Raw genomic sequence first — 20,690 nt, 5'->3', positions numbered from 1 at the left:
ACTGGAATGCAGGTAATTTCAAGCAAACCACCAGGGGGTTGAGAGCTCAGAGCTACCCTCTTATGACGAGAGAATTTGAGTGGGAGGAGTTTAAACTAATTTGGCAGGGGGAGGAGACACAGACTCCTAGCGGAATAGGGACACAGCTAAACACAGGAAAGCAAACAAGTCAGAGGGAATACAGCGGAATTAAGTTTCAAGGGAGTAAGACCAGGATGGATGGCCTCTACTTTAATGCCAGGAGTATTACAGGTAAAACGGATGACTTAAGGGCAAGGATTGACGCATGGAATTGTGATGTAGTAGCCATCACGGAGACATGGTTGAGGGATGGGCAGGATTGGCAACTCAATATCCCAGGATATAGAATCTTCAGGCGAGACAGAGGAGGGGGTAAAAGAGGAGGGGGCATTGCAATATTAATTAAAGAGTCAGTTACTGCAGTAAGGAGAGATGATTTCTTGGAGGGGGCATCAAATGAAGCTTTATGGGTAGAGTTTAAGAATAAAAAAGGGACAGCCACATTGCTAGGTGCTTATTATGGACCCCCAGATAGTCAGCGGGAAATTGAGGAGCAAATCTGTGCGCAATTCGCAGAGGTGTGTAAAAATAATAGGGTAATTATATTAGGTGATTTCAACTTTCTCAACATTAATTGGGATAGTCATCGTGTTAAGGGCTTAGATGGAGTGGAGTTCTTAAAATGTAGCTCAATAGGTAGAGGATCCAACAAGGAAGGGTGCAATGCTGGACCTAATTCTGGGGAATGAAGCCAGACAGGTGGTTGATGTGTTGGTGGGGGAGCATTTTGATGATAGCGACCACAACATGGTACAATTTAATAAAAACAATTTAAGCTTGTTACGGAGAACGAAATAGACAAGTAACAAAAAAAGGTTTTGGATTGGAGGAGAGCGAATTTTAGTAAAATAAGGAAGGATCTGGCCACGGTAGACTGGAAAGAGTTACTTGTCGGGAAATCTACAGAAGAGCAGTGGGGGGCATTCAAAAAGGAAATGGGGAGGGTACAGGCCGAACATGTTCCCTCTAGGGTAATAGGTAGGAGCAACAAGCCCAGAGAACCATGGATGACCAGAAACATTCAGGGTACGATGAGAAGGAAAAGAGAGGCTTTTAGCAAATACAAGGAGAGCATATCAACGGAAGCATTAGTGGAGTCCAGAAAGTGTAGGATGGAGCTTAAAGCAATTAGGAGAGCAAAGAGGGGATATGAGAAAGCTTTGGCTGGCAAAAGTAGGGAAAATCCCAAGATATTCTATAAGTATATCAATGGGAAGAGGATAACCAGGGAGAGTAGGACCCATTCGGGACCAAAGGGGAAATCTGTGGGTGGAGCCAAAAGGACATTGGTAGGGTGTTGAACGAATACTTCACATCTGTCTTCACCCAAGAGAATGAGGATGTAGATATGGAACTGAGAGAGAGGCTGTGAGGTTCTTGAGCAAATTGTCATAGGGAGTGACAAGGTATTGGAGGTTTTGACAGGCTTATAAGGGCGGCACAGTGGCGCAGTGGTTAGCACCGCAGCCTCACAGCTCCAGGGACCCGGGTTCGATTCCGGGTACTGCCTGTGTGGAGTTTGCAAGTTCTCCCTGTGTCTGCGTGGGTTTCCTCCGGGTGCTCCGGTTTCCTCCCACAAGCCAAAAGACTTGCAGGTTGATAGGTGAATTGGCCATTATAAATTGTCACTAGTATAGGTAGGTGGTAGGGAAATATAGGGACAGGTGGGGATGTTTGGTAGGAATATGGGATTAATGTAGGATTAGTATGAATGGGTGGTTGATGTTCGGCACAGACTCGGTGGGCCGAAGGGCCTGTTTCAGTGCTGTATCTCTAATCTAATCTAAAATCTAAAAGTGGACAAATCTCCAGGTCCAGACGATTTATGTCCCAGGATGCTGTGGGAGGCGAGGGTGGAGATTGCAGGGGCTCCGACCCAAATTTTTAATTCCTCTCTGGCCATGGGGGAGGTGCCAGAGGACTGGAGAACAGCTAATGTGGTCCCACTATTTAAAAAAAGGTTGCAGAGATAAGCCAGAGAACTACAGACCAGTCAGTCTCACGTCAGTGGTAGGGAAACTATTGGAGAAAATTCTGAAGGAGAGAATCTATCTTCACTTGGAGAGGCAAAATTTGATTAGGAATAGTCAGCATGGCTTTGCCAGAGGGAGGTCATGCCTAACAAATTTGATTGAATTTTTTGAGCATGTGACCAGGTGTGTAGATGAGGGTAGTGCAGTTGATGTAGTTTCCATGGATTTCAGCAAAGCCTTTGACAAAGTCCCATATGGGAGACTTATCAAGAAAGCAAATACACATGGGATACAGGGCAACTTGATAAGGTGGATTCAAAATTTGCTTAGCTGTAGTAGACAGTGATGACAGACGGCTGTTTTAGTGACTGGAAGCCAGTGTCTTACCACAGGGATCTGTGCTGGATCCCGTATTGTTTGTCATTTACATAAATGACTATGTGGAGGGTAGGATCAGTAAGTTCACGGATGACACAAAGATTGGCCGAGTGGTTAACAGTGAGGTTGAGTGTCTTGGGTTACAGGAAGATATAGACGGGATGGTCAAATGGGCAGAAAAGTGGCGGATGGAATTTAACCCTGAAAAGTGTGAGGTGATACACTTTGGAAGGAATAATGTGACACGAAAGTATTCAATGCATGGCCTGACACTGGGAAGTTCCGAGGAACAAAGGGACCTTGGCGTGTTTGTTCATAGATCTCTGAAGGGCAGGTTAATAGGGTGGTGAAAAAGGCATATGGGACACTTGCCTTTATCAATCGAGGCATAGATTACAAAAGCAGGGAGGGCATGTTGGAGTTGTATGGAACTTTGGTTCGGCCACAGCTGGAGTACTGTGTGCAATTCTGGTCGCCACATTATCGGAAGGATGTGATTACACTGGAGGAGGTGCAGAGGCGATTCACCAGGATGTTGCCTGGGATGGAACATTTAAGCTATGAAGAGAGGTTGGATAGGCTTGATTGAGGTGTACAAGATTATGAGGGGCATGGACAGGGTGGATAGGGTCAGTTACGAGGGGACACATGTTTAAGGGGGATTTGAGGAAGAACATTTTTACCCAGAGGGTGGTGGTGGTGGTCTGGAATGCACTGCCTGGGAGGGTGGTAGAGGCGGGTTGCCTCACATCCTTTAAAAGTACGTGGATGAGCACTTGGCACGTCATAACATTCAAGGCTATGGGCCAAGTGCTGGCAACTGGGATTAGATAGACAGGTTAGGTGTCTTTAGTGCATTGGTGCAGACTCAATGGGCCGAAGGACCTCTTCTGCACTGTATTATTCTGTGATTCTATGACTGGGCATGTGACCTGTTTCAAGAAGGTTTTGGTTTCTGTTTGGACCTTTAAAAAGCCAGTGAGTTTGGACCTGCCTGGAGATCAGAAGACCACCCAGAAAAAGTATTACCTCTTTGCAAAGGAATCCTACATCTCGAGAAGAAACCCTATATTTAAAATGTGGCAGATTCCTATTGCCTCCTGCCTTTGAAGAATCCCTGCATCAAGCTGTCCTGTTGCCTCCTGGGTTTACAAAATCCTGAATATTGTAAGAAACCTGATGGAAGATCTTATGTGAAGCCTTCTACTGTTGAAGTTCTTTGAACGCCTACTCATCCCAGATTGTTCATCAACCTCTCCTGGAAAGTCTTAGTGGCATCCAACTATTCGACTTTGGGATATCTCACCAAACCGAAGAACTTCCTTCCAGATCATGACAGACTAAGTGTTTTCATTCCTATGAAACAGCTGTAAACAAAAATCCTTTTTTCCCCCCGGTTAACTGGTTTTTGGATGTATGTGCATGAGGGCTAGGAAAAATAAGGAGCTTTAATATCTCAATTCGTATATAGATTTATTTCATTATTGGTTAAGGCTTGGTTTTATAATAAATGATAAATTTTGTTGATTAAAGAAACCTGGTTGGTGTGCTTTATTCAGGGACATAGAGTATCTAATTGGCTGTTGCGGTAAGTGGGAAAATTTATTGATATGCTGCGACCTGTCGAAGTGGGACTGAATTAACAGTGCACCCCTCCCACTTCGGTCGTAACACTCTTTCTTCCTCTCTTTCCCCCTCTCCCCCCCCCCTTTTAAAAAGTAAAAATTTGTTACATCTCACCTCTGGTCAGTTTGAGCATGACTCTCTCCAACTTATCTACTGTTTTCTCTATAGAGTTTGGAAATCTTTGTGGTGTTGATTGCTGCTGTGCAGTGATTAGGTATGCTGAGATTGAATTTACTAGAGTCTCCAACGATCTTTTAATGTCATCCTTAATTATTTTGTCACCGTTAATGGAGTATTTATACCATTACATTTTTTCTTTCTATCTGCAGTATTTTACATTTATCATATTGAATTTGATATGTCATTGTTCCACTACTTTGTTTTTCAAACTGTTACGACCAGATGAGAAGGGGGTTTAGGGTTCTCTCAGCTTGCACCTGGTCTTACCCTCACAGGGTTTAATTTTAAACATTTATTTTAGCTCTCCCTTAGTGAATCCTTGTTTACTAACTTATCGTTAAGGCAAAGAAACTAGTCACAGGTTTTCTTAAGAAAAAAGGTTGAACTTTATTAAACTTAAATTCTAATTCAGTTAATGCCTATGCTAGCATGTATACGCAATACACATGAAAATAGAGAAAGAAAAGAGCAGAAGAAATGAAGTGGAAAAGATTGAGGCAATATCTGAAGATGGTTTTTAGTTACTGTTCTTCGAGCTCACTGTAGAGTCCTTGATTGTAGGTAGATCTTGCTTTTCGTTGGGGCTCAGTATTCTTCTTAAACCTTATTCGATGTAGGAGACTTTTCTCACTTGCAATTCATGTGTCCTCAGTGGGTCTGAAGGCTTGTGAGAAAGAGATGGGAGCAGACCAGAGATCTTCACTCCAGGAGCAAGCAGTCAGAATTCAAAAACTCTGGCTCGTTCAAAAAAAAAACCTTGCACCAGCCAGTCATGTGACTAGCTGGTTTAACCAGTCCTGGCTTTTGTGGATTGTATCACCTTAGCAGTGATACAATGCCAAGTCATCACAGTCCATTGTGGGTTGAATGTCAGGGAATGGTTCTTCTGTCTCCACAGCACTATCTGTTTGTAAGCAAATGTTTTTCAGCTAAGTGTCTGGCAGCCCTTATAACAGGCCTCCTCTTCCCAGCAAGTTTAAAATCAATGTTCATATGGCAAAATTAATATGCCTCATTCTTGGCAGGTGGGGGGCTTGCGTGACAGAACTTATTTTGTGATAAATTCCTTCCACAAATCCAGTTGCCCTTTCTAATTTGGCATCATCGGCTGATTTGACCAATGTACAATGAACTTCTGAATCCAAATTATTAATGTAAATTGGAAACAGTCGTGATTGCAGCATTTGTCCCTGAGTAACGCACTATGTACTTGCCCAACCCCCAGCCCAATTAACTACTCATGGGGTGCTGTGGGAAGGCAACATTGTATGTCTGCCTAATTATGGAGGAGGGAGTTGTAGGCCAAGTTGAATTACTGACTCTTTTGGGGTCTAGTTATAAATTAACATTTAAGAAGGGACTAGAGATAATAAAATTAAGGAATTTAATTTCAGGTGAACAGACTTGAGAGGATGAAATTCTGCATAAGGAGGCCATTTGGCCCATTGTACTTGTGCCAGCTCTTTGGCTCAATCCAATTAGTCCCACATCCCTGCTCTTTCCCCATAGCTCTGCATTGTTTTCCTTTTTCAAGTGTATATCTAATTCCAGTTTGAAAGTTACTACCCCTGATTCTGCTTCCATCGCCCTTTTGGATGCTACATTCCAGATTATAACAACTCGCTGTGTTTAAAAAAAATTCTCCTCATCTCCCCCTTAGTTTTTTCCCCCCAATTATTTTTGATCGGTTCTCTTGTTATTAATCTTTCTGGCAGTGGAAGCAGTTTCTCCCTATCTACTCATCAAAACTTTGTGGTTTGGAGCACTTATATTAAATCTCCCCTTAAACATCTCTATGAAGACAATCAAGGCATTCACATCTTTCCTATAAAATTGAAGCGATAAAATGGAAAACAAGGGACACTTAAAATTACAGTGGCAGTTTACCCCAAAGGTGAGGACCAAACAGAAGATTAAAAAAAAGGGATGAAAGGCGTTCAGGGAAAATTCCAAAATACACAAGCAATGAAGATTAAAATTACAGAAAGACCTGTGAACCTTGGGGAAAGTATTTGAGACTTTAATGATTGATAGTAAGCATGAAAGATCATCTGGATGGGCAGGATTTGGTTTAAAGAGTCAATATGATGCAGAAGGGGCAAGCTGTGTCCAATGTACTGTAGTCCTTCCAGGTGTTTACACATCTGCTGGATAACCTACCAAAATTTCAGGAAAGAATGACACTTTCATATAACAGACAGGAGGACTTTTAGCCATAAAACTTGTTTTCCCATAAGTCGGGTCCAGCTGACAAAAAAAAAAAAAAAATTCAGTTCAGGGCACCAATCTTATACTGAAGTTGAAGGAATGCTCCAGTCACTTCACTGTATCTGAATAAACCATGATTTTTATACTAAATTTGCTGTGCTGTTTGTTATTCATCAATTTCTATGAATGATGAAGCACTACACTGAAGGCAAGTTAACTGTATTGAACAGAGCATTTCAAGCCAGATTAGGTTTTCTTTGTGTTAAGTATTTGACTACTTCTAAACAACACAACTAATGACCTTTAGTTGCAGTGGTGATACAGTCAGTAAAGCTATTTCTAAATGGGCTTTACATAAAACACTTTCTGGACCATATATGGTCTATAGTAGTTAATTTAATAAATCATTGTTAAATGTTATTTAATGCATTGGCATTGTTTCTCTTTTTAGGTATTACTTTCCTACCTATGAAAATGATGCCCTGCTTTGCTCCCTGTCTGACAGTGAGAGTGAATCCGTGCCTGACAACCAAACAAACATTCCCGTCATTGCAGAAGATATTTCAAACTTGCATGCTTTGAAACAAAGCAGTATTCTAAATCTTCTGCGGCATCCAGATACCAAGAATTAACATTTTCCTTTTCTTGAAGAGGAGAAATATCCACCATTTAATAGTGGCAGCTTCTAATCAATCTAGTGATATAACTGAGCACCATCAAAATACCATGACAATTTAATTGTGGTTAGCCAATGTTTTTTTTTTGCTCAGGAAAATGGAGGCACTCTGGTGGGTGGTACGATTGTTGAATATACACTTGAAGCTGATCAGATAATTCATGAGTGACAAAATTTTAAATGGGAATCACCACATGACACTGCTATCTTTGAGCTACTTGGTTTATATTGGAACAAAATATTTTTGAAGTAATTTGTTTCATTGTAATTTGTCATTTTTTCTAATCTTTCCCATTGGGTTTGTGAATTTCTTCTCCCTTCACTCTGTCTAATGGAGATTAAATGTGGAAAAAATACTCCAGTTCCAGAGAGTCCTCAAATTATACTTGTAAATTGCCATTGTAATGAAGAATTAAGTTGTTTTTTTTTATTAAAGCTTCCATTATGTACTTTGCATTTAGGGGCAGTTACAGATGTCATTTGAGTCAGTTTTTGGAGTGCTACCGCAGTTTCTTGATGGGAGTGAAATGTTACTTTTTCTTGAATACTATCTTCAAATGGCAGTACTTTAAGTTTAAATTTGGTCTGTGAGCTCTTTTTAAACTTAGATTAAAATGTTTAAATAGTGAAGTGAGGAATTTATGCAAAGTTGTTAACTCCTTTAAATTTTTAAAAAATATCACAGGCAATCAAATAAAAACTTCTGAAAAAGTACTGCACATATGGAAAACAATCTTCTATTGTAATAAAATGTTACTGTCCTTTTGCACTGTAGATGGAAAAGTGTTGCATTTGTGTCACACATTGGCAGCTGTGCTGTGGCATTCTGGAAATGAGCCAGGAAGTGACTAATGGGCACATTATCCCAAAGTGCCAATTGGCCATTGAAAGATTTGAAAAACATAAGTAAGGTGTCTATTGTAAGATTAAATGTTACTTCATTGTGTCTTAGTATTATGCAAATCAAGGAGGAAGACTTTCAAATGTTGCTTTTATGAATTTGCTGAAATATTCTTAAGGCAGTTAGAAAAATCTACTATAAGTGGTCATGAATTTTCTACCTTGCTAGTTCAGTCAATCCCAGATTTTTTAAATAACGTTCATATTCCAGCTTTTCACAATCAGCAAATCTGATGTATGTGTATGCATGCTTGAAAGATTACACTGCAATTAGTAAATGCATGAAACAGGCAGTGGGATTGGTTAGATACACTTGTATGATCTTAAATTTTGCTTTCATAAAAATGAAGACAAACAGTTTAACAATCTAAATTGTCTTCACAGTGGCTTTTATATTTTAAAAAAAAGTTCAAGCAGAGAGTGTGTTCCTAGGCTATGCTAGCGAGGATAATATTAGATCTATGTTTGTGTAATGTCAAAATCATGAACTGAGTTTTTCCATTATGTTATGCATAATTATTTTTAAAACCATTACAAAAGGAAGCATTTCTACATTTTAAGTACTGTGGTTAGAAATATGGAAGTGAAAGATTATATTCTGCAAATTTGTTGTAGGATTAAAAAAAGCTGCAGCCTTGCTTGTACTCAGCTTAATGTAAGTTAAGACAATCGTGCCTTCAATAAATTGAGTTTCCTCCAGCCATATCTTTGGCAATGTTTTCCTAATACCCAGTAGTAAATCTGTGTCAAAGTCTATTGTAAAAAAAAAAAAAAGTCCCTCTGTCTAAACTTTATTAAATTCATCCTTGGAATGTGAGCATTACTGGCAAGGCCAGTATTTATTGCCCATCCCAAATTCCCCTCGAGGAGATGGTGGTGAGCTGTCTTCTTTAACAGCTGCAGTCCAAGCGGCACAAGTACACCCAGTGCTGTTAGGGAGGAAGTTCCACAATTTTGACCCAGCGAAGGGACTGTGCTAAAACCCCAAGTCAGCATGGTGTGTAGCTTGGAGGAGAACTTGCAGGTGGTGGTGTTCCCATGCATATGCTGCCCTTGTCCTTCTGTTGAAGGAGCATTGGTGAGTTGCTGCAGTGCATTTTATAGATGGTACACACTGTTGATGGGGTGCTGATCAAGCAGACTGCTTTGGCTTGGATGGTGCCGAGCTTCTTGTGTTGTGGGAGCTGCACTCATCCAGGCAAGTGAAGAGTATTCCCTCACCTGCCTGACTTGTGTCCTGTAGATGGTGGATTTGCTTTCGGGAGTCAGGTGGTGAGTTACTCACCACAGCATTCCCAGCCTCTGACCTTCTATTGTAGCCAGTGTTTATATGGCTGGTTGTTAAGTTTCTGGTCATTGGAAATGCCCTGGATGGTGGGGAGGGCTGGAATTCAGTGATGGTAATGCTGTTGAATATGAATGGGAAATGGTTAGATTCTTTGTTGGAGATGGTCATTGCTCGCCACTTGTGTGGGGCAAATGTTACTTGCCATTCATCAGCCCAAGCCTGAATGTTGTCCAGACCTTGCTGCATGCGAGCGCAGACTGCTTCAGTATTTGAGGCGTTGCAAATGGTACCAATGTTAGAAACTTCCAAGCCTGTTTGTGAAGACACAGACTAGGAGGCTTTGGTGGAGACTGCTTATTGCTTACTACAGAACTTACTTCACTGGCTGGTTTATTATGTATACACATCAGAGTACAATTAACTAAACACCAACACCTGTTCACTATCTTAAACTACTAGGTATTTAACATCCACTAACAGATTCCCCTCATCATATTAAATACATATATAAAAAAAGACATAAATGATCTATTTCTGTATTTTACATTATACCATTAACCTTCAACAGCACCAGCCATTAACATACCATATATTCCCCCATTTAAACAAAGTAAACTTGAGATCATAAAAAAGAATTGCCATATTTTCCTAACTCAACACAAGCCAGCCCTTTGAGGACATGTTCAAAGAAATTATTGCAAGTCCCTCGCTTCATAAAATAATCCGACAACTGATGACGTGTCGACCCACTTTATTTTGGAAATTTCTTTTATACTCGAGATCAATCCTCAACCTCTTTTCCATGACACTTTGTCAAATGGACATTGTCCCAGAGAGAATGGTTATATAGCATTCCATAGGAAAATTTCTCTCCGATTACCCCTTAGGTAAGCGTTCCTTTTAAAATGTAGCCATATTTATCACTTCTATCAGTGCAGTATCTCTGCAGCTAAGGTGCTTTTAACTATCCGCTTTATTTTCTTCGATTCCCAGGCTAATGGGCATCATTTGTCATTTCTTCCCACCAAAAATATAATGAACCCTACTGCACTCATAACTCAGATTAACGTGTGAAGAGTCACTAAAACTGACTAATTTCATTTGGGTCGTCAAAGGCTGGAAACTTATGTACATTTGTCTAAACTCAATTTCTTCCATGTCTCATTTGCTTTCAGTACTTCTAACATAGCATGTTTCAGCATGGTGCTCAATTCTAATCATAGCCAGCATCTGGTCTAGTTTGTGTGCACAGCCAGTTTAATTGCCCCATTCAGCTCCTGTCTGCTTCTTCCTTGGCTGCAGAGTCTCCCTTTTGTGAGGATTTTTTATTCATTCATGGGATTTGGGCATCACTGGCTAGGCCAGTATTTATTGCCCTTGAGCAGGTGGTAGTGAGCTGCCTCCTTAGACTATGGTTATGTAAGGCCCACTGCCTGAACTTACTGTTTTCTGGCCTTCCAGATTTTCACTTTTTGCCAATCTATAGGTCTGATATCCTGTCCCTTGTCTTGCACAGCCAATGTTTGTATTTCCTGTGGCTTTTCTTGTAATAAAATGGTGGCTTCCCTCCATTCACTAGCTCCTTCTGGCATATATGTCACTAGTCCCAACTTCCAGTCGTTGATGTTTGGGATTAAATGGTGCAGATCAAGATAGGGCCATCATTCAATCTACTCTCTTAACCTATTATCTGCCACAATGGGATGCTTGTAAAAGGTCCAACATATGTGCATGCAAAGTACATGGTGCATCACAGTCCATCATTTGTTCAGATTCTGTCGATGTATAATCAGTGCCAATAGGCCACAAGGAATTTACTCTTAACGGTTTGGTTGCCATGTTGCAAAATTACAGTTCTGCCATCAGTGCCTGGGCCTCTCCATTTCTGCCTTCACTTTTGTAATACACCATGTCCCCAGCCTGATCCGCTACCTCAAAGCTCCCCCAATTTTTCTGATACCTCCGTCTTAATAAATGCTCTTCTTCCTGCATGCATGACATTCAAATGTTCCACAAAAATTTCATTATAGTCCCCTCTAAAGCCGGGATAACGATCCCACATTACCAAAAGGTTTTTTTGGATTCCTGCCATAAACTAGTTGATGTGGGCTGTAGCACCCCCCCCCAACCATTTGAAGCGTGTTTTTCGCATGTACTGCCCATTTACTGCTTCAATTTACAATTTAGTCGGTCAACTAAAATTTCAGAGCATTTTGTCAGCGATTTCTGTCACAAATCCCATTACTTAAAAAAAAAAGACTTTCTGCTGCTGTGCGCATTGCTACAAGATTCATATTTTCACATACACCTGAACTTGTCATTAGCAATTTTCCTCCATTGTCAGTTAGAAATCAAGCTATTGCTCCCAGTCCTGTTCCTACCCACCTTTCCATTATCGTGTCCATTTTTACTTTTTTGAATACGATAAATTGGCAGACTGAATCTATTCATTATTTATATCAAGTGTGTAGAACAAAAATCTTTGTCTTTATCCCATACCTTCAAGTCCATCGCTATAGTTTCATTAAAGTCCCTTGCTAATAGGAGACTCATTACGGGTCGCGATGGCATCCTTCATTTTTTTTAATATCACATTTTTCACTGATATCCTCCAAGTTCAGTGTTGTCATCCTCTTTTACCAGAATCAACCTATGACAAGACAGATGTGCAAACTGTTGATGTAATTTTGAAATAGTTTGCCTTTTCTCCTTTAAACCCCTAACCTCAGATGCCGTTAATACCTCTTTGAACATCTCTAAGCAGGATGTTAATCTCACTAAAGGAATACAATAATGTCCTGACTCTAAACTGCAAAGCTACAGATTTCCCAAAGCCAATCGCCTGATGTTCCATATCCAATTTCATCGGATCCTTAGACTGTTTACTGAACAGCAAAGATATTTCACTGGATACTACACCCGTACTAATAAAATGTTTTACCCCTGCTCCTTTACACGGAATTATCACTCTTTAGTAATTTCAATGTGTTGTCATCCCAAACCTGTAACAAGTAGAACGGTCATATTCTTTAACCTTACTTCGGTCTTTCTTACTCAAAGAATCCATGCAACACCTTAACCAGTCCACTTCATGTACCGTGGATGTACACACTGTCTAGCACTGCTCAATTGAACGAATCTGCGACTAGGACATATATTACTGGATTGAAGCTTCTCGTAACCAGTACAGTTCCTTCTGATTGATCAGTAGCATCATCCTCACCTTCCACATCATGTGTCATCACAAAAACCCAGTTATTCCTTTTTGGACAATGCAACGCACAATAATGCTTTGAGTCACATCGTAAACACTGGTTTAACCACTCCTTGGTTATTCCTGGGGTTCATCCTTCTGCCATAATTGCCCAATTCCTGCTGTCTGATATAGCTGCCAAAAGGGTCTCTATTCTCATTTGTTTTGTTTGTGATTTCCCTTTCATACTGACATTTGGGACCCATATTTGAATGGCCTTGAAATGCTGCTAGCATTGTATCCTCCACCTTTGGTGTCACCACAGAAGAGCCCATTTGCATGGTGAAAGTGGCTGGAAAGGCATGTTCTCCAAAAAAAAAATTCTCGGTGTCAGACATCTGATCAAAAAGCAAATCTCTTTCTTTCAATCTAACTCCAGTTAATACCGAGCCTATCCACGTTCAATATCCTAGCACAATCCAACAATTTGAAGGAAAGTACTGATTTAGAAATTTCCAGGTAGAATTGCTGTAAACCTTGCATATAGTCAGTTAAGCTGTAGAATATATTCTAAAAAAAAGAATCATCCATTTTTCTAAATTTAAATCAAAGTCTGACCACACATAGGTACTCAATAAGTCATTTTTCATATGAATTTTACACATACATTTTAAAAGATTGTCCAAACCTTCCTCATTGTCCAAATGTTGAGCCTCTAGCTTAGAGAACACTTTACCCTGATCTGGTTTCTGGCAGGAAGTGGAAGTACAAGGACTTTTACCTTGCTTCCTTTTTGGTAAAGCTGTTACCCATGTCCTGAGATCAACTTCATTCTTCCATTGATCATAAGGTTCAGCTTCACACAACAGCAGTGGAAAATCATATCCTGATACCTTACATCTGGTTTCAGTCAGCGTTCTTCAAAAGAAAAAAAAACTCCAAATACAGTTCTCAAAAAAAAAAACACTCCAATTCTAATGTGCTGTCTGAAAACAAATCTTAGTCTCCAATCTTCACTTTTAGGCAACCATCCTCTGCGACCAATGTTTGAGAAACTTCCAAGCATGTTTGTGAAGATACTGATGCTTTGGTGGAGACTGTTTGTTTGTTTGCCAGAGCTTACTTTTCCATTCCACACACCACCCATCCAGTGATGGCTGGCTGTATAGTCAGTTGTACTCAGATGTATCTATAAAACAGCCAACACCTGATCACCCGATTACCTTCAACTACTAGGTAGTTAACATCTATTAACAACTTACACACTAACACTGAACACACTGCAATCAGCCCCACTTCTGATCTTATGTTGGAGGCAAAGTCATTAATGAAACAGCTGAAGATGGTTGGGCCTAGGACACTACCCTGAGGAACACCTGCAGTGACGTCCTGAGGCTGAGATGGTTGGTCTCCAACAATACAACCATCTTACTTTGTGCGAGGTATGACTCCAACCAATGGAGAGTTTCCCCCCCTCTCCCATTGTTGCGACCAAGGCGGGAGGAGTGCATTGTTTATTCTAGCCCACTTCTCCACGGGTCACAACATATATTTAAATTTTCCCACTTACCGATATGATCAATATACTCTATTTTTTAATCCCAGAATCAAACACACCAACCAGGTTTCTTTAATGAACAAAATCATCAGTTTATTATAAAACAAGTCTTAACCAGTAAGGAAGTAAAGCATAAACAAGAGATTGAAATATTAGTTCCCTTTTTACCCCTTAGCCCCTCACACTGGTTAACAAGAAAAAAAAAAAGGAATTTTTGTTTTTAGAGCTCTATTACAGGCACAAAAAAAAACACCTGGGCTGACTACTTGCTCATTCTTGAAGAATGAGATCAGATATGTTGTGTTCCAAAACTGGCACACAGTCTGGCCTCTGAATACACTTAGATGGATCACTGAGATCTTTTAGAACAGTTCTTTTCAGGCAGTGTTGAAAATTAATTTAGCAGGCTTTTCTTCAAAGACAGGAGAGGAGATGCGTTAACAGTGGACTTCTAGAGGGGTGCTGGAAAGCTGAGCTGTGGTCTTCTCTCCTTCCTTGAGAATTCTGTTCTGTCTATGGAAGTTCTCCTTTTATACAGTTCAACCCCAACTCAAACACAATTAAATTTTGCTAGGGCTCCTTGATGCCATACTCGGTCAAATGCAACCTTGACATCAAGGACAGTCACTCTTGCCTCACCTCTGGAATTCAGCTCTTTTGGACATGTTTGGACTAAGGCTGTAATGAGGACCTCAGTGGCCTTAACAGAACCCAAACGGAGTAATCAGTGAACCGGTTGTTGCTGAGTAAGTGCTGCTTGATGGCACTGTCAATGACACTTTCCAGCACTTTGAGAGTAGGCTGATGGGGAGCCAGATTGGATTTGTCCTGCTTTGTGGACAGCATATACTTGGGCAATTTTCCATATTGTCTGGTAGATGCCAGTGTTGTAGCAGCACTATAACACCTTGCCTAAGGGCATGGCTAGTTCTGAAGTGCAAGTCTTCAGTACTATAGCTGGGATGTTGTCAAGGCATATAGCCTTTGCTGTATCCAGTGCCTTCAGCTGATTCCTGATATCATGGAGTGAATCAAATTGTCTGAGTACTGCCCTCTGAGGGACTAGAGGAGGCCAAGGTGGATTATCCACTCACTACTTCTGGCTGAAGATGGTTGCAAACACTATAGCATGTCTTTTGCACTCATGTGCTGGGGCCCATAGTCATTGTTTTTGGAACCTCCTTCTCCAGTTAGTTGTTTAATTGTCTATTACTGTTGACGAATGGATGTGTAGCTTCACCAGGTTGGCACTTCATTTAGGTATGCCTGGTGCTGCTGCTGGCATACTGTCCTACACTTCTCATTGAACCAGGGTTGGTCCCCTGGCTTGATCGTAAAGCTGCACGGAGGGATTATGCTGAAGCATTAGGTTACAGATTGTGGTTTGAATACAATGCTGCTGATGTCCCATAGCACCTCAGATGCTCAGGTTTGAACTGCTGGATCTGTTCTGAGTCTATCCCATTTAGAATGGGTGGTAGTGCCATACAGCACTATGGAGGGTATCCTCAGTGTGAAGACTTGACTTCAACTCCACAAGGACAGTGTGGTCACTCCTACAATATGGTCATGGACCAAAGCATCTGAGACAGGTAGATTGGCGAGGATGAGGTCAAGTAGGCTTGTCCCTTTTGTTCAAAAGTTCTTATCTCACCTCCATTATTACTCCTTGGTGAGTTTCTTCCCACCTATAAATCTTGCAATAATTCATTGCTTTCTATTTTCTTTCTCCTGTTTGATCAGGCTATTACCAAAACTCACTATTTCAGCTACATCTCCTTCCGAACCAACTGTCTCTGGTTTCAACTTATTCCACGTGGATTCCAGCTGAAATTCCACTCTTTGTATTTCGGATCCTCCCGTGATTACAGATATCTCCTAAACATTCAGCTTTCCTTAAACAGTTGTTGTCGCTGCATCTTAAGATCCACTCATGCTCTCAACCCCATGTGCCGCCACATGCACACTCAGCCTCTAAGCAGCACCGACTCACTATCTCAGAGCTGTCCTGATCCAGTTTCATTTCATCCTTTGCCTCATTCATTGCTTTAACAAAGAACTTTTTATCCTCCTTTCAGGTGTGAAGGATCACAAGCTTTAACAGCTCATGGGTACCAACACCTCTCTGGATCCTTCTTCCCTTTCCCTTTGACCCCATCTCTTCAAATCTCACCCTCTTGCCATGTATTCACAATACCCTCTGAACTTCCCCTCAGACTCTGAACGATCTGTCCTCAGCAAAGGCCTCAGCTTCATCCCCTTATGCCCCCACCTCAATGAATTTTGAGCTCGGCATGACACTGTTCTTCCATCGCCTCCATGCCCACTTCTTTGACCAGGAATCATTCCCGTCCCCACCCAGCAGATCCTTTTACTCATCTCCAACATTCTCCCGCCACCTGGACCCCTCCCTCAATCTTTTCATTGATAACTGTTAGCGTGACATTGGCAGTCTCAATTTCTCTGCTCCCCTCACTCACTCTAACCCATCTCCCTCTGAACTTGCAGCACGGTCAGGTCCAACCCTAACAGTCATCAAACCTGCTTACAAGGGTGGTGCCTTTGGTGTACAGACCTTTATCTAGCAGAGGCCAAATGCCAGCTCTCTGGCACTACTTCCTACCTCCCCTAGACCATGACCCCACTACTGAACATCAAGCCATTGTATCCAGGACTGTCACTGGCTTCATCTCCTCTGGAGATCTTCCCTCCATGGCCTCCAACCTTGCAGTTCCTCAATCCCCTACAGCTCGCTTAGACATCCTTCCCAAAATCCACAAACAAGACTGCTTCAGTAGACACATTGTTTCAGCCTGTTCCTGCCTCACTGAACTGATTTCTTCCTATCGCGACTGTTTTTACTCCTTGTCCAGTCTCTTCCCAACTACATCTGTGACTCTTCAGATAATGTCCAGGGTCCCAAACATTAAGTGAAAGTGATTTACTTGTGCTTTTCAATTTAGTATACTGTATTTGCTGCTCAAAATATGGTCCCCTCTACACTGAGGAGACTAAACGCAGACTGGATAACCATATTGCGGAACAGCTTGGTTCACTCCATAACCACGACCCAAGCTTCTAGTCGCTTGTCATTCTCATTTTCCATCTTGCTCCCACTCTGATCTGTCTGTCCATGGCCTGCTATAGTGTTCCAGTGAAGCTCAACACAAGCTCAAGGAACAGCACCTCATCTTTTGATTGATCACTATGCAGCCTTCCAGATGCTCAAGCACACAAGAAATTGGAGCAGAAGTAGACCATATGGCCCGTCGAGCCTGCTCTGCCATTCAATACACTCATGGCTGATCTTGGGCTTCAATTCCACTTTCCTGCCTGCTTCCCTCGATTCCCTGCAAGACCAAAAATCTATCTATCCTGGCCTTAAATGTATTCAATGATGGAGCATCCACAACCTGATGGGGTAGAGAATTCCAAAGATTCACAACCCTTAGAGTGTAGTAATTTCCCCTCATCTCAGTCCTGAATGATTGACCCCTCATCTTGAGGCAGTGTCCCCATGTTCAAGATTCCCTGACCAGTGGGAATGATCTCTCAACATCTACCCTATCAAGCCATGGAACCATAGAACAATTACAGCACAGAGGGAGGCCATTCAGCCCATCATGTCTGTGCCAGTTGAAAAATCTAGCTGCCCAATCTAATCGCACCTTCCAGCACCTGGTCTGTAGCCTTGCAGGTTTCAGCACTTCAGGAACATGTCCAGGTACCTTTTTAAAAAATTGAGGGTTTCTGCCTCCACCACCATTTCTGGCAGCAAATTCCAGACACCCACCACCCTCTGGTTGAAAAGGTTTTTCCTCATGTCTCCTCTAATCCTTCTACCAATCTCCTTAAATCCATGTCCCCTGGTAACTGACCTCCCCGCCAGGGGAAACAAGTCCTTCCTGTCCACTCTATCTAAGCCCTTCATCATTTTGTACACCTCAATTAAGTCTCCCCTTAGCCTCCTCAGTTCCAGGGAAAACAACCCTAGCCTATCCAATCTTTCCTCATAGCTGCAACTTCCAAGCCCTGGCACCATTCTTGTAAATCTCTGTACTCTCTCCAGAGCAATTATGTCCTTTCTGTAATGTGACCAGAACTGTACACAAAACTGCAGCTGTGGCCTAACCAGCATATATACAGTTCCAGCATCACATCCCTGCTTTTGTATTCTATACTTCGGCCAATAAAGGAAAGAAGTCCATATGCCTTCTTCACTATCTACTTGTCCTACCACCTTCAGGGACCTGTGGACATGCACTCCAAGGTCTCACTTCTTCTACCCCTCAATATCCTCCTGTTTATTGTGCAGTCCTTCGCTTTATTTGCCCTTCCCAAATGCATTACCTCACACTTAGTCAGAGAGATACAGCACTGAAACAGGCCCTTCGGCCCACCGAGTCCACACTGACCATCAACCACCCATTTATACTAATCCTACATTAATCCCATTTTCCCTCTCCCATCCCCACCTTCCCTCAATTCTCCTACCACCCACCTACACTAGGGGCAATCTTTTGCAATGGCCAATTTACCTATCAATGCGCAAGTCTTGGGCATATGGGAGGAAACCGGAGTACCTGGAGGAAACCCACATGGTCACAGGGAGAACTTGCAAACTCTGCACAGGCAGTACCCAGAACCAAACCCAGGTCACTGGAGCTGTGAAGCTGCGGTGCTAACCACTTCTCTGGATTGAATTCCATTTGCCACTTTACTGCCCACTCAACCAAATCATTGATATTATTCTGGAGTCTATGGCTATTCTCTTCACTATTAACTACATGGCCAATTTATGTGTCATCAGCAAATTTCCCAATCATGCCTCCCACATTTAAGTCCAAATTAATAAATACCATAAACAGCAAGGGACTGAACACGGAGCCCTGTGGAATGCCACTGGAAACAGTTTTCCCATTCACAAAGACATCCATTGACTACTACCCTTTGTATCCTGTCCCTGAACCAATTCTGGATCCAACCTGCCACATTCCCCTGTATCCCATGGGCTTTCATTTTACTGACCAGTCTGCCATGCAGGACCTTGTCAAATGCCTTACTAAAATCCAAGTAGACCACATCCACTACACTACCTTCAATCCTCCTTGTTACTTCCTCAAAAAAAAAAAACCAATTAAACCTGACCTTCCCCTAACAAATCCATGCGGACTATCCCTGATTAATCTGTGCCTTTCTAAGTGGCAGTTTATCCTTCTCAGAATTAATCCTAACAATTTACCCACCACTGAGGTCAGACTGACTAGCCTATAATTATTTGGCCTATCCTTTGCACCCTTTTTAAACAATGGTACAACATTCACAGACCTCTAATCTTCTGGTACCTCGCCTGCAATCTAGAGGATTTGAAGACAATCCTCAGTGCATCCACTATTTCCTCCCTGGCTTCCTTTAACAACCTGGGATGCAATCCATCTGATCCTGGTGATTTATCCACTTTTAAAGGATGTCAGACCCTCTAGTACTTCCTCTCATTCTTCTTTGGGCCTCCTTATCTCGAGACACAATGGATACGCGCCTGGAAGTGGTCAGTGGTTTGTGAAGCAGCGCCTGGAGTGGCTATAAAGGCCAATTCTAGAGTGACAGACTCTTCCACAGGTGCTGCAGAGAAATTTGTTTGTTGGGGCTGTTGCACAGTTGGCTCTCCCCTTAGGCATCTGTCTTTTTTCCTGCCAACTACTAAGTCTCTTCGACTCGCCACATTTTAGCCCCGTCTTTATGGCTGCCCGCCAGCTCTGGCAAACGCTGGCAACTGACTCCCATGACTTGTGATCAATGTCACAGGATTTCATGTCACGTTTGCAGACGTCTTTAAAGCGGAGACATGGATGGCCGGTGGGTCTGATACCAGTGGTGAGCTCGCATTACAATGGGTCTTTGGGGATCCTGCCATCTTCCATGCAGCTCATATGGCCAAGCCATCTCAAGCGCCGCTGACTCAGTAGTGTACACAAGCTGGGGATGTTGGCCGCCTCGAGGACCTCTCTCATTATGCTCATCATATCTACTATTTCACACTCCTCTTTAACTACAATATCTGCATCAACCCTCTCCTTTGTGAAGGCAGACAAAAAACTAATTGAGAACCCTGCCCACATCTTCTGCATCCATGAATCAGTTCCCTTGTACATCTGATCGGTCCTATCCTTTCCTGAGTTATCCTCTTGCTCTTAATGTACTGATAAAACATCTTTGGGTTTTCCTTGATTTTACCCTTTTATAAACATGTATGCGTCAATTAGATCGCCTCTCATTCTTCTAAATTCCAGAGAATGTAGGCCCAATTTACCTCAGCCTATCATAGGACAACCCCCTCATCCCAGGAACCAATTTAGTAAATCTTCACTGCACTGCCTCCAGTGCAAGTATATGCTTTCTGAAAAAAGTGGAGACCAAAACTGCACACAGTATTCCAGGTACAGTTTCACCAAAGCCCTGTACAATTTTAGTAAAACTTTTATTCCTGTACTCCAATTCCCTTGCAATAAAGGTCAACATGCCATTTGCCTTCCTAATAGCCTGCTGCAAATGCATGTTAACTTTGTGCGTTCCTTGTAAGAGTACCCCCCCCCCCCCCCAAAGTCTTTCTGATCATCAACACTTACTAG

The 20,690-nt window shown here is 42.0% G+C and overlaps 1 protein-coding gene across 1 annotated transcript in view; it reads left to right on the top strand.

The window, feature by feature from the left end:
• Positions 1 to 8,725, top strand: part of znf277 (zinc finger protein 277) — a 77,391-nt gene extending 68,666 nt beyond the window's left edge. The window contains exon 12 of the mRNA XM_068050579.1: positions 6,898 to 8,725. Coding sequence (XP_067906680.1) covers positions 6,898 to 7,078 — 181 coding nt within the window. The 3' untranslated portion in view covers positions 7,079 to 8,725. The remainder of the gene's footprint in view (positions 1 to 6,897) is intronic.
• The last annotated feature ends 11,965 nt before the right edge of the window (positions 8,726 to 20,690 follow it).

Source organism: Heterodontus francisci, chromosome 18 (genome assembly GCF_036365525.1).
Source record: "Heterodontus francisci isolate sHetFra1 chromosome 18, sHetFra1.hap1, whole genome shotgun sequence".
NCBI lineage: Eukaryota > Metazoa > Chordata > Chondrichthyes > Heterodontiformes > Heterodontidae > Heterodontus > Heterodontus francisci.
This window is presented reverse-complemented; position numbering and strand designations above follow the sequence as displayed.